Source organism: Neofelis nebulosa, chromosome 3, assembly GCF_028018385.1.
Source record: "Neofelis nebulosa isolate mNeoNeb1 chromosome 3, mNeoNeb1.pri, whole genome shotgun sequence".
NCBI classification, from domain to species: domain Eukaryota; kingdom Metazoa; phylum Chordata; class Mammalia; order Carnivora; family Felidae; genus Neofelis; species Neofelis nebulosa.
In genome coordinates this window covers 41,004,088-41,018,086 of record NC_080784.1, presented here as the reverse complement: position 1 = coordinate 41,018,086, position 13,999 = coordinate 41,004,088, and the positions used below count along the sequence as shown (strand labels likewise).

Genomic DNA, 13,999 nt, shown 5'->3' with positions numbered 1-13,999 from the left:
AAATCTCTGTCTACTGCAAAGTCTTTGTGAAATCTACTTTAACACTTTGCTACATCTGCTGCTTTTTAAAAACAGAGGCACTGAATATCTGTATTTAGTTTCACGGTACTACTATATCCTTTAATATAGAAACTGTAAATGAAAACATACTTACATAAAAACTACCAACAACTAAAAGAAAGCCCTGGTGTTACCCCGCAGTTATTTGCATCTAAGAACAATGTTAAGGTTAACATTTTCATCTTTCATCATCCTAGCCAAAGTCAGTATTTTGGGAGACTCTAAAATTCTTAAACCAACCTTGGAACAGAGATGGTTGTATGCTGTTGACATACTGGAATGCATTCTTAAAGAAGACCAACATAGTGGAATAAACCACTTGGTTTTTATATTTTGCATGAGCTTCATTATCAAAGTTGGTCATGTATCTGCAGAGATCCTTCATTCTATGCAAAATATCACCATAGCTTCTGAAAGATGAAGGATGACAAAAATTAATTACTCTGGGCTTGACAGCAAAAGGTCTAGAGAAAAGCCCTAACAGAAGCATTACATTTGCCAAATGTAGCAGCAGGCATTTGAAATTCCCCTTCTGAATTAGAGCAATAATCAGATCACTATTTCAGGACACAGACACAACAAAATAGCTATTGTTTCCTCTGAATGCGAAGGAATGCTTCAACCTCAACATCTTCTTAAGAGTTCACACTTTCATTGCGAATCTTTTAATAAAGTGAAAAACCACCCTCTTTTGCATAAATACCATGGTTACAGAATTTGCCCAAACAAAAGTATACCTATGCATTATACGCTTTTTAAGAATGTGATTTTGGGGCGCCTGGGTGGCGCAGTCGGTTGAGCGTCCGACTTCAGCCAGGTCACGATCTCGCAGTCCGTGAGTTCGAGCCCCGCGTCAGGTTCTGGGCTGATGGCTCGGAGCCTGGAGCCTGTTTCCGATTCTGTGTCTCCCTCTCTCTCTGCCCCTCCCCCGTTCATGCTCTGTCTCTCTCTGTCCCAAAAATAAATAAAAAACGTTGAAAAAAAAATTTAAAAAAAAAAAAAAAAAAAAAAAAGAATGTGATTTTGTTTTTAAGATCTTGAGAACATGGTATCAGAAGACTTGCTAAGCAATTCTAGAAATGAATAATGTTTTACCGTCTTCCTTTATCCATCTGCCATTCACATCTCATTCCAACAACATTTAAAATCTTAAACAACCTCTCCCAAGGGTCCACAATCTGGGATGATTTTTCAGTCAGCCCTTCTATTATGTACTTCTGAGAGCTCCGTTTGCTAGGTGACATTAAATCAGATGATTCTTGGGCACCTGAGAAATGAGAAGAGTAGTCTACAATTAATTTTACTACTTACTATGTATGTGATACCTGACAGAGAAAGAAAAAGAATCCCCATTCAAAGGACAAGAGCACAGAATACAAACACATTATGTGCTTTGTTTAAAGACCCACAACTGGCCACGGGTATAGCAGAAAATGACTTTTGAGCTGTGGTACACGTATGAAGCTTGGTGCACTCACATCATAGTTCAGCAAGTTGACTGTTTCAGTCAAATGGTAAAACTGGTTCCAGAAAAGTTTTATCTCTTACCTGTAGTATTTTTTTTCCAGGAACCATCTTTTAGAAACACTATCAAACTGGTGTGTATCCAGAGAATAATCAGAATGATGAGGGATTTCTGAGTTTGCAATTTACTAAAGTCTGTATAAATAAAACTGCAGGATATTTTCACTTACCTTGGTGCTGACTCTCTATTTGAGTAGACCTAGTGACGTAATTGATATAAAATTCAGCTGCTTTGTTCAAGTACTTATATAATAAATTGGCAGGCAATCGAACATCATGGTTGTTAATTATTAGTGGAAGAACATCACAAACTGTTGAAGGAGAAAAATAAGAAAAAACGATGAAGTTGTCTGTCTACCCTACAATTGTGAGAAAAACAGAATTTGTTTTAGACTTCACTTAATGTAATTACCTAAAATATATAGGGGAACAACCCCCTTATGGCACATTTATTTAAAATTTACAGTGCACAGGGCACTAGTGGCTGGAGCTAGCAAGGAAACACACAGGCAGATTCTACATTATGGGTACTGGTCTAGTTCTTGAACTAGTGACAATTCAGATGTTTATTATTATGCTTCATACTTGAATATATGGTTGTACATATTCTTTTGGAGGTATCAAATATGACAATAAAAATTTAGAAGTTGTTTAAAATGCTTTCTGGACTAAAAAAATAAACCAGGATTTAAATTTCATAATATGAAAAGTTCTTTTGCTTTCCAGAAATGACCTTATCCCTAAAATGATACTTACTCCAGCATATTCTACTCACTGCAAAGAATTAGTACAAAATACAATTTTTCTTACCAAATAATTTTCTAAAGCAGTTAACAGGAGATTCTTGTTCTTCAATAGTTTCAGCCTCTAATAGTGCTTCCCCAAGGCCAACCTGTTTCAAAATACAATTAGTCATTTAAATGCGTTACAGTTTAAGATGTCAGAATTACATAAAGAAATGGCTTTTAAAATTTACCACAGTCTGTATATGCAAACTTCCCCAGGAAACAAATATTCTCATTTTAAAGACTAGAAAACAAAAGGATACATCAGCAACACAGCCCAGAAGGAAACCCTAAATTCACCTGATCAACAACTACTCTGTCTTGGTTATGCTCCTCTGAACTAGTAAAATTAAAATGAAAATTAAATATCTACAGAAACTTAAAGGAAGGGTTGGAACTGATTAGAATAATAGATTTTGTACCAAACATAGAAACTATTCTCTGCATCAAAATGTATTATGTTGGCAAACCTTATCACTTTCAAGAGTTGTCACAAATAGGCAATCATACAGCCTAGGCTAGGCTAGACACATCTGTTTGACTTTTTTTTTTAATTTTTGACAGAGATAAAGAAACAGTGTGAGCAGGGGAGGGCCGCAGACAGGGAAAGAGACAGAAAGCCAAGCAGACTCCACATCATCAGCACAGAGCCTGATGCAGGGCTTAAACCCACAAGAACCACGAGATCATGACCCCAGCCACAATTAAGAGTCAGATGCCTAACGGAATGAGCACCCAGGTGTCCCACAACTGTCTGACATTTAAGGCCACCTTTCCATTACTTTCTACTATATATTTCCTAGCATAGTAGAAAGTTAGCTTATCGAAACCCATCAAGGTGTCTGTGTTATCTCCTTGGGGTCACTTGGGGATGCTTGGGGTAGGGGTAGAACAATGTAAAAGATAATATAATACAAACAGTTAAAAGTTGAGTAATGATTAAAGAATGTATTGGGTTGAATAGCATCCTCCCAAAATTCATGTCCACCTCCACTCAGCATGTGACCTTACATATATTTTATGCTATAAAAAAAAAATAAGGTCTTTGTAGATGCAATTAGTTAAGATGAAGGCATACTAGGTTAGGACAGGCCATAAATCCAATGACTATAATCTTTACAAGGTCATGTGAAGACACAGGAACACAGGGAAGACACACAGAGAAGGAGGCCATATGACAACAGAGGCAGACACTGAAATGATGTAGCTGCAAGCCAAGAAATGACAGACTGCTGGTGACCACCAGAAGCTAGGAAGAGTAGGAAGCATTCTTCCCTAGAGCCTTTATAGGGAGCATGGCCCTGCCCACACCTTGCTTTTTTCAACTTTCAGCTTCCAGAACTGTGAGAGAATAAATTTCTGTTGTCTTAAGCCACTCAGTTTTCTGGTACTTTGTTATAGCAGCCCTAGGCAATTGATATAGGGAGGTACAGAAAAGGTTAACTGGGGCCAAAGCTTGAAAAATGGTGTGGGAAAGAATAAGCAACAGAGCTGGAATTAAGAGTTAGTGATTTGAATCCTGACTCTTCCATTTGATGGCTATGGAAATTACTAACATATTTAAGATTCAGTTTCTTCATCTGTACAGTCGGATACTATCTACCTCAAAGGGTCTGGGAAGTACAGGAGATACTGAACACTTACCAATGCCTGCCAATAGCATTCAATAATTATTACAGATATAAGTAATTGAGGGAAAAGTACATGAAAAACATGCCTGTTAAGACTACAGACTATGGCTCTCATTTAAATTCAAACATGCTCCTGACTACAATGGAGTAGGATTTTTAAAATAATTTTACTGTACTTTACAGACTGCAAATAAACAGCACTGTCAAAGCTGGCTGTTTCCTTACACCGACAGGACAACTTCTACTGGAAATTTATAAAGTTTGATAACAGTGACATACTTTTAGCTTTACTGACAAAAATTTCTTATATTCAATCTTACCTAGTGCTCTTCAGAATTTCTGCTCTAAAATAATACACACTATTGCTTTTAACCCAACTGATGAATGTGTTGATCAATTTTATTTTCTCTTAAGAAAAAGGAAATGATCAAATCATACCCCATGCTGTACCACTGTTTCAGGGAAGCGTCTCAAAAGCAGAAGCAACATTTCTGATCGTTCCAATGTGTTGAAGCATTGTTCCGTTACCTTTAGTAACATTTCGCACTGGACTCGACCAGGGAGAGTTTCAAACAAACCTGTACATAACACATTTTACTTTAAAAAATTTCTTTCAGAAAGAAAATCTTGAAACTAATATGGAAGTAAGGCATTTTCATGTACAGAACAATAAATACTACATTTAGAATAACTGAGTTTCACCTACAACCTAGAAGGCTTTTGGGTTCGATGGTAATGGACACAGATGTTTGCTGAATGACCCTAAAACCCTTGGAGGCCTTATTGGATCCAGGAGACAAGAATGGCTTATGTGAAGGGTCACAATAGTGCTTGCTGTTGGCTGAGATAAAGAGGATGCACTTGTTTATGCTGAAATGACCTTAACTACCTACTTTCTATTTTATCCAGAATTTGAAATCTTTGGCTATAGCAATCAACACAAAGTGAGGGTTAACAAGAAAGGTCATAAATTGCTAAAAGTTTCTCTCCCATTTTGTGGAGATATGCTTAATCTATAGATGCTTTCTGATCACTGCAAAACCTGTTAAAAATATATTCAATTCCCTGGGCTAACTGATAAATTTGCACCCTTTAAGGAAGCTTATGGGTTTCTAAGCAAATGCTCAAGAGACCAAGTGACACCATTTGTACAAACTTCAGTTGTCAAGAGCAAAATATACATGTGGGTACCAATACTACAGATGTGAGTTACCATATATAACTTAGTAGTCCAGAAATGGTAATTTATACACCCAATAAGTTATCACTCCATTCTTACTTCTTAAAAATTGGGTTTGTTTATCCTGTGAATCATTCCTTAATGCTGATGTAATAATGCTGATTTCTCTCCACACCACCGGCTGATCTGGGAAATTCACAAACCTATTTTTAAAATGAATGCATTAAATTAAAATGTCAGATTCTATATAGTATTCAAAAAAGAAAATAAGATTAGCATATAGAGAAAAACACATTTTTCTTTATTCCAAGTAAATATGTAGATGTAACAAAACAAAGCAAAATAAAGATATAAAATAAAAACTAAGGAAAATGAAGTTAATCACAACAGTCTTTAGAGTTTTTGTAAGTGAAAAGACAAACGACCATAATATATAAAGCATTTGTAAACATCAACAAGAAAAAGGGACTAAAAAAAAAACCCCAAAACCAAAAACAAGCAACTACCCAAAAGTGGGCAAAGGCAAATCACAGAAAGAATGCAAAGAGAACACTTAAAAAGATACTCAGTCTTATTAGTAATACAATGAACACAATTTTTTTAAAAAAGCAACATACCACTTTCCATCACAATGGCAAAAATTAAAATCTGAAAGACTGATACATACAATGTTGGCAAATGTGTGGGAAAATGGGCACTCTTATACATTGTTGGTAGAAATGTAAAGTGGAACAGTATTTTTTGGAGAGTGATTTGGTAGTGTATCAACATATAAAATACTATACCCTTGACTGTGAAAATCAATGTTTAAGAATCTACTCTATAGAAAAACACCACAATATGGGTACAAAATTCCTTACTGACACTGAATACAATCTCAAATAATTGGAAAGTATCTAAATGTCCACCAATGTTACGAAACCTTATGCAAATATGAAAAAGAGCTCTACATCCTGAGAAAGCATCCCTCCATTAAAGTGGGTGAAGAAAGCAAGCTGCAGCATGATATAAGTAGTATGATCTCACTTTTGTAACCCTTCCCCACAAATACTTTTATGTCTTCTGTACTGTGTATGCATGTATACAGAGACGCCCAAACTTAACTCAGGTTGAGTTGTAGGGACTTTCACTTGTCATTCTCTATACTTCAGTATTGTCTGAACTTCTGCAAAGAGCATGTATTATTTCCAAAATAAAATGAATTATGGAAAGAAAAGTTTTAACAAGAATAAAACAGAAGACTTCTCTGCAGAAAGCATGTCAGCAGTTAATTGAAGGCCTAGACTCACGACTATGTAAGCTTTAGATACCAGAGACGTAGATGAACTTGAAGATCTTCCCCCAACTCCCACTTTCACACACAAACAAAACCTCCGTGAAAGATCCAGGGCAGTGCAAGCTTGAAGTCCAGCATCCCCACTCACATGTCGTACAGCAGTCTCCCGGCGGTGGCAGTCCTCTCTGCATTCCGCTCGATGGTGTACATCTCATACTGCAACACAGATCAGACTCAGAGGTCACAACCTCCGCCCGGGGCCGGTCCTGGCTCACCGCGCGCAGCGCTAGTTGGCCTTCACTTGGGCACTCCCAACTCGGGAGGGCCTGATAGTAAAGCATCACGTGGTGACGCAGGGCCACGGCGCTTAGGAGTGCGACCCTAGGGCCCTTCGGCTCCCAAGATTGGGGAATAATGTCTCAAAAGTAGCAGGCACTAAACAAATGGCTGCCATGATGATGAACGAGGGAGCGAAAGGCCTCTCCCAAGGCCGAGGCCACCGTTCGGGCCACCGAGCAGCATAGCACCCCCACACTTCCAGTCACTCCGACCTCGAGCGGGGTCCCCGGTGTCTCCAGGTGCTGGCCTCGAAGGGGAGGAGGCGTGTGAGGGCGTCGGAGAGCAGGGCGAGGGAGGTGGAGAGAAGTGGGACGAGAGGGAGCGGGGCGGTCCGGCCCCCGAGGCGGGCGGGAGCAGCTCGCGGCCAGGGCAGCCCCGGCGCGGCGAAGCACTCACACCCTCACGGATGCTGCCGCACGCACGGGCCTGACCTCACCTGGATGTTAAAGTCGGCGGGGTAGAGGCTGCGGGCTGTGATCAGCCAAGCCTTGGCTGCCCACAGGTCCTGCTGCACCAGTTCCCGGGCTCGCTGCACCAGGAACTCGCAGTCCCCCTGGGCCGACATGACCCAGGAGACGTCAGGCAGCCGGCCGCTCAGGCCGTACCTTCCGGCTCTGGAGACGCCGCCGCCTCCGCCGCCGCCGCCGCCGCCGTCGCAGGGGAGGCTTCTGCGCATGTCGGGGTTGGCGCATCCGGAATAATTTCCCGGGTTTTGCGAGCACCCTCTTCCGGTCCGCTCTCATTGACCTTCTAGCCCCTTCGTTCTTTGAGGACCCAGTGTTTTGGTACCGACCTTTCCAGGTCACCTCCAAAATGTGGAGAAGTGGATTTCCACGCTTGCGGGCTCTAGCGCGACTCTTGTTAACAGGGGGCATGCGCTAGAGCCTCTAGTTGCTGAGTTAAGGCACGGTGTTCTTCCGTTCCTCTCCCGGAGACCTGCGGGTGGGCGGTATCTGGGTGTCTCGAGGTCTGGCACCCGAACCTGGCTGACAAACTTCTATATACAAGAAGTTTGAGAGGAACAGGCAGAGGGGGGCCTAGAAGGCGGCGGGAAAGAGCGCGCGGGGAGCTCCCTTGGCCAGGGCAGAGTTGAGGAACCTGCCCCTGGCTCATTGCCCGGCTTTAAGTTTACCAGAAAAAGTCTGAGGCCAGACTAGCGTCCAAGGTCAGAGAGGCATGGTAATGCCTAGAGATCGCTCTGGTGCATTTTATCTTTTCAAAGTATGTCCACATTACATCGTTATGCCTTTATTTGCTGATTTCTGAAACAAGCATTGAGCTCTTGCAGTAATTAGTACTTGGAAAGTGCTTTGCTGCATGCGGTGGGAGCTACAAAGATGATTCTTGTCCCAGCAGAAGTTTTACAATGATGTTGGCATGTGACCTACAGAAAAATAGGCCGTTTTAATGATCTCTTTCCACCCAATCACTGTCATTTTCACCAAAATTCCAGATTTGTTTTCCATTTGAGAGAAGGAAAGCGAAATAATCTCCCTGCTCTGGAGAAGGGAGGCTGCATTTCAGAGCTGGAGAAGCACTATTTACCTGCCTAATAGGAAGAATGTACCAAAATGTGGATTCATTAGTTTTCAGTCCAAGTTCTATATACAGAAAGTTTTAGCAAGTTCTGTTTACATCTGGTATCTTCAATTTATTCAATTTAAAGCCAAGAAATTAAGGGTTCAAAGCTGATTTGTTTTAAAAATAGAAGTTACTATGTTTCTATACATGAAAATTTATATTTTTAATAAACATGGGTATATACATTACTATTCATGGTTATATGTAAGGTTTAATATATGCCAACTAATTGTGATAATTTATGAATAAACGATCTTAAAGTTAATGATGAGCTAATTTTAGAGATAAGTATAGAAAGGGCAGACACAAAGCAGCAGTATAAAGCCCCAGTGCTTTCAAATCTATTAATGTCCAGACTCTTTTATTTTGCTATTTTGCTTATGATACCATTCTAAAAATAACACTTTTAAATATCTTCCCCTTTCTCAAAATTCTGAAAATTTGATTTTGTTTCATTAGTATCCCCAATGATGTCTTTAGCTAAGAGTCCCTGCATTAACATCAGTCGTTCTGTGATCTATTGATTGAATGCTTCAGGAAACATTCAGGTTCCAAAGGTGCTATTTAATGTGCCCTTATTATGGACAACCAGAGCCTAATTGTGCCATCACTTTGTAGGCCAGAATTGCTCAGTGACAGAATGTTTTTGGCTTTGTAGAAAAGAAAATACAAAATTGAACAAATAGCTCAGTGTCATTTTTACGTTATAATGTATAGGTTATAAAAATGGGTTGCTAACTTAAATTTTTTTCATTATTTAATTGATTTTAATACATAAAGTGTTATGCAAGGATTTACGAGTGGCAAAATGACTAATTTGGGTTTTTTTCTATTTATTTATTTTAAATTAAATCCAAATTAGTTAACATATAGTGTAATGATAATTTCAGGAATAGAATTTTTGTGATTCATCCTCTACATATAACACCCAGTGCTCATCCCAACAAGTGTTCCCCTTAATGCTCCTTACCCCTTTAGCCCTTCCCCTCATGCAGCATCCCACCAGCAACCCTCTGGTTGTTCTCTGTATTTAAGAGTCTCTTATTCTTTGTCTCCCTCTCTATTTTTATATTATTTTTGCTTCCCTTCCTTTATGTTCATCTGTTTTATATCTTAAATTGTACTTAAGAGTGAAATCATATGATATTTGTCTTTCTCTGACTGACTTATTTCACTTAGCATAATATACTCTAGTTCCATCCAGTTGTTGCAAATGGCAAGATTTCATATTTCATTGTGTGTGTGTGTGTATATATATACCATATCTTCTTTATCCACTCATCAGTTAATGGACATTTGGGCTCTTTCCATACTTTGGCTATTGTTGATAGTGCTGCTATAAACATTGGGGTGCATGTGACCCTTCGAATCAGCACTCCTCTATCCTTTGGATAAGTACCTAGTAATGTAATTGGTGGGTCGTAGAGTAGTTCTATTTTTAATTTTTTAAGGAACCTCCACACTGTTTTCCAGAGTGGCTGTGCCAGTTTGGGTTCCCACCAACAGTGCAAAAGAGTTCCTCTTTCTCTGCATCCTCGCCAACATATGTTGTTGCCTGAGTTGTTAATTTTAGCCATTCTGACAGGTGTGAGGTGGTATCTCATTGTGGTTTTGATTTGTATTTCCCTGATGATGAGTGATGTTGAACATCTTTTCATGTGTCCATTAGCCATCCAGATGTCTTCTTTGGAAAAGTGTCTATTTATGTCTTTTGCCCACCTTGTCACTGGATTATTTGTTTTATGGATGTTGAGATTGATAAGTTCTTTACAGATTTTGGATACTAACCCTTTATCTGATAGGTCATTTGCAAATATCTTCTCCCATTACATTGGTTGCCTTTTAGTTTTGCTGATTGTTCCCTTGGCTGTGCAAAAGCTTTTAATCTTAATGAGGTTCCAATGGTTCATTTTTGCTTTTGTTTCCCTTGCCTCCAGAGACATGTCAAATAAGAAGTTGCTGTGGCTGAGGTCAAAGAGGTTGTTGCCTGTTTTCTCCTATAGGATTTTGATGGCCTCCTGTCTTAAAGTTAGGTCTTTTATCCATTTTGAGTTTATTTTTGTGTGTGGTGTAAGAAAGTGGTCCAGGTTCATTCTTCTGCATGTCACTGTCCAGTTTTCCCAGCACCATTTGCTGAAGAGACTTTTTTCCATTGGATATTCTTTCCTGCTTTGTCAAAGATTAGTTGGCCATATGTTTGTAGGTCCATTTCTGGGTTCTCTATTCTGTTCCATTGATCTATGTGTCCATTTTTATCCCAGTACCATACTGTCTTGATGATTACAGCTTTGTAATACAGCTTGAAGTCCAAAATTGTGATGCCTACAGCTTTAGTTTTTGTTTTTCAGGATTGCTTTGGCCATTTGTGGTCTTTTATAGTTTCATACAAATTTTAGGATTGTTTGTTGTAGCTCTGTGAAGAATGCTGGTGTTATTTTGATAGGGATTGCCTTAAATATGTAGATTGCTTTGGGTAGTATTGACATTTTTTTAATTTTTAAAAGTTTATTTTGAGAGAGGGAGAGAGAAAGAGAGAGTAGGGGAGGGGCAGAGAGAGAGGGAGAGGGAGAACCCCAAGCAGACTCCCCACTGTCAGCACAGAGCCAATGTGGAGCTTGAGCTCATGAGCTGTGAGACCATGACCTGAGCCAAAACCAAGAGTCAGATGCTTAACCGACTTAGTCACCCAGGTGCCCCTGGGTAGTATCAACATTTTAACAATATTTGTTTTTCCAATCCATGAACGTGGAATTTTTTTCCATTTTTTTGTGTGTGTCTTCTTCAATTTCTTTCATCAGCTTTCTATCATTTTTAGTGTAGAGATTTTTCACCTCTTTGGTTAGGTTTATTCCTATGTATTTTATGGGTTTTGGTACAATTATAAATGGGATTGATTCCTTGATTTCTCTTTCTCCTGCTTCATTATTGGGGTATAGAAATGCAGCTGATTTCTGTACATTGATTTTATATCCTGCGAGTTTGTTGAATTCATGTATCAGTTCAGTTTTTTGGCGGAGTCTTTTAAGTATTATGTCATCTACGAAGAATGAAAGTTTGACTTCCTCCTTGTTGATTTGGATGCCTTTTATTTATTCCTTTGTGTTGTCTAATTGCTGAGGCCAGGACTTGCAACACTATGTTGAATAACACTTGTGAGAATGGACATCCCTGTTGTGTTCCTGACCTTAGGGGGAAAGCTCTCAGTTTTTCCTCATTGAAGATGACATTAGCTGTGAGTCTTTCATATATGGCCTTTATGATCTTGAGATATGATCCTTCTCTCCCTACTTTCTTGAAGGTGTTTATCAAGAAAGGATGCTGTATTTTGTCAAATGCTTTTTCAGCATCTATTGAGAGGATTATATGTTCTTATCCTTTCTTTTATTAATGTGATGTGTCACATTGATTTGTGGATATTGAACCAGCCCTGCATCCCAGGAATAAATCCCACTTGATTGTGGGGAATAATTCTTTTAATGTAGTTGGATCCAGTTGGCTAGTATCTTGTTGAGAATTTTTGCATTCATGTTCATCAGGGAAATTGGTCTGTAGTTCTCCTTTTTAGTGGGGTCTTTGTCCGGTTTTGGAATCAAGGTAATGCTGGCCTTGTAGAATGAGTTTGGAAGTTTTCCTTCCATTTCTATTTTTTGGAACAGCTTCAAAAGAATAGGTGTTAACTGTTTTTAAATGTATGGTAGAATTCCCCTGGAAGGCCATCCAGCCCTGGACTCTTTGTTGGGAGACTTTTGATTACTGATTCAATTTCTTTACTGGTTATGAAAATTCTATTCAAATTTTCTATTTCTTCCCATTTCAGTTTTGATAGTTTATATGTTTCTAGGAATTTGTCCATTTCTTCCAGATTGCCCAATTTGTTGGCATATAATTGTTCATAATATTCTTTTATTATTGTTTGTATTTCTGCAGTGTTGATTGTGATCTCTCCTCTTTCATTATTTTATTTATTTGGGTCCTTTCCTTTTTCTTTTTGATCATTCTGGCTAGGGGTTTATCAGTTTTGTTAATTCTTTCAAAGAACCAGCTTCTGGTGTCACTGATCTGTTCTACTGTTTTTTTAATTTCGGTATCATTGATTTTTGCTCTAATCTCTATTATTTCCCTTATTCTGCTGGTTTGGGGCTTTATTTGCTGTTCTTTTTCCAGCTTTTAGGTGTAAAGTTAGGTTGTGTATTTGAGACCTTTTTTCCTTCTTTAGGAAGGCCTCGATTGCTATATACTTCCCTCTTATGGCCACCTTTTGCTGCATCCCAGAGGTTTTGGGCTGTGGTGTTATCATTTCATTAGCTTCCGTGTACTTTTTAATTTCCTCTTTAATTTCTTGGTTAACCCATTCATTCTTTAGTAGGATATTCTTTAATCTCCAAGTATTCATGGTCTTTCCAATTTTTTCCTTGTGTTTTATTTCAAGTTTCATAGCGTTGTGGTCTGAAAATATGCACGGTATGATCTTGATCTTTTTGTACTTGTTAAGGGCTGATTTGTGACTCGCTATGTGATCTATTTTGGGGAATGTTACATGTGCACTGGAGAAGAATGTGATTCTGCTGCTTTAGGATGAAATGTTCTGAATGTATCTGTTAAGTCCATCTGGTTCAATGAGTCATTCAAAGTCATTGTTTCCTTGTTGATTTTCTGCTTAGATGATCTGTCCATTGTTGTAAGTGGGGTGTTGAAGTCCCCTACTATTATGGTATTATTTTCAATGAGTTTCTTTATGTTTGTGATTAATTGATTTATATATTTGGGTTATTTCACATTGGGGGCATAAATGTTTACAATTGTTAGATCTTCTTGGTGGATAGACCCCTTAATTATGATATAATGCCCTTCTTCATCTCTTGTTACAGTCTTTATTTTATAGTCTAGTTTGTCTGATATAAGTATGGCCACACCAGCTTTCTTTTGACAACCATTAGGATGATAGATGGATCTCCACTATCTATGGATTGACCCTTACTTTCAATCTGCAGGTGTGTTTAAGTCTAAAATGAGTCTCTGATAAGCAGCATATAGATGGCTCTTGTTTTCTTATCTGTTCTGATACCCTATATCTTTTGATTGGAGCATTTAGTCCATTGACATTTGGAATGAGTACTGAAATTTAGTGCCATTGTGTTGCCTGTAGAGTTGGAGTTTCTGGTGGTATTCTCTGGTCCTTTCTAGTCTTTGTTGCTTTTGCGCTCTCTCTCTCTCTCTCTCTCTCTGTGTGTGTGTGTGTGTGTCTTTTTTCCACTCAAAGGGTCCCCTTAAAATTTCTTGTGGGGCTGGTTTAGTGGTCATGAACTCCTTTAGTTTTTGTTTGTCTGGGAAACTCTTTATTTCTCCTTGTATTTTGAGTGACAGCCTTGCTGGATAATGAATTCTGTTTACATGTTTTTCCAATTCAACACATTGAATACATCCTGCCACTCCTTTCTGGCCTTCCAAGTGTCTGTGGATAGTTCTGTTGGAGAATAATATACAAACATGCCAATTGATGCTGTACCAAATTCTAGGGTTTAGTATCAATTTGGGCTCTTAACCATCCCAACTCCCATTCTTTCACCAGCTATTCTAAGCCTTTGCCATTTTTCCCGACTGTATGTATTCTCTTCATCTTGAA

The 13,999-nt window shown here is 38.8% G+C and overlaps 1 protein-coding gene across 4 annotated transcripts in view; it reads right to left on the bottom strand.

Moving 5' to 3' along the window:
- Positions 1-7,443, bottom strand: part of INTS10 (integrator complex subunit 10) — a 33,087-nt gene extending 25,644 nt beyond the window's left edge. Inside the window, exons 1-8 of one of the 4 annotated variants that reach the window (XM_058720471.1) lie at positions 7,232-7,443; positions 6,605-6,672; positions 5,280-5,383; positions 4,439-4,578; positions 2,395-2,476; positions 1,755-1,895; positions 1,156-1,327; positions 301-470 (exon numbers count right to left, since the gene is read on the bottom strand). In XM_058720471.1, coding sequence (XP_058576454.1) covers positions 301-470; positions 1,156-1,327; positions 1,755-1,895; positions 2,395-2,476; positions 4,439-4,578; positions 5,280-5,383; positions 6,605-6,672; positions 7,232-7,360 — 1,006 coding nt within the window. In that variant the 5' untranslated portion in view covers positions 7,361-7,443. The other 3 variants (XM_058720472.1, XM_058720473.1, XM_058720474.1) reach the window with 3 other exon arrangements.
- Between the last annotated feature and the right edge of the window lie 6,556 nt (positions 7,444-13,999).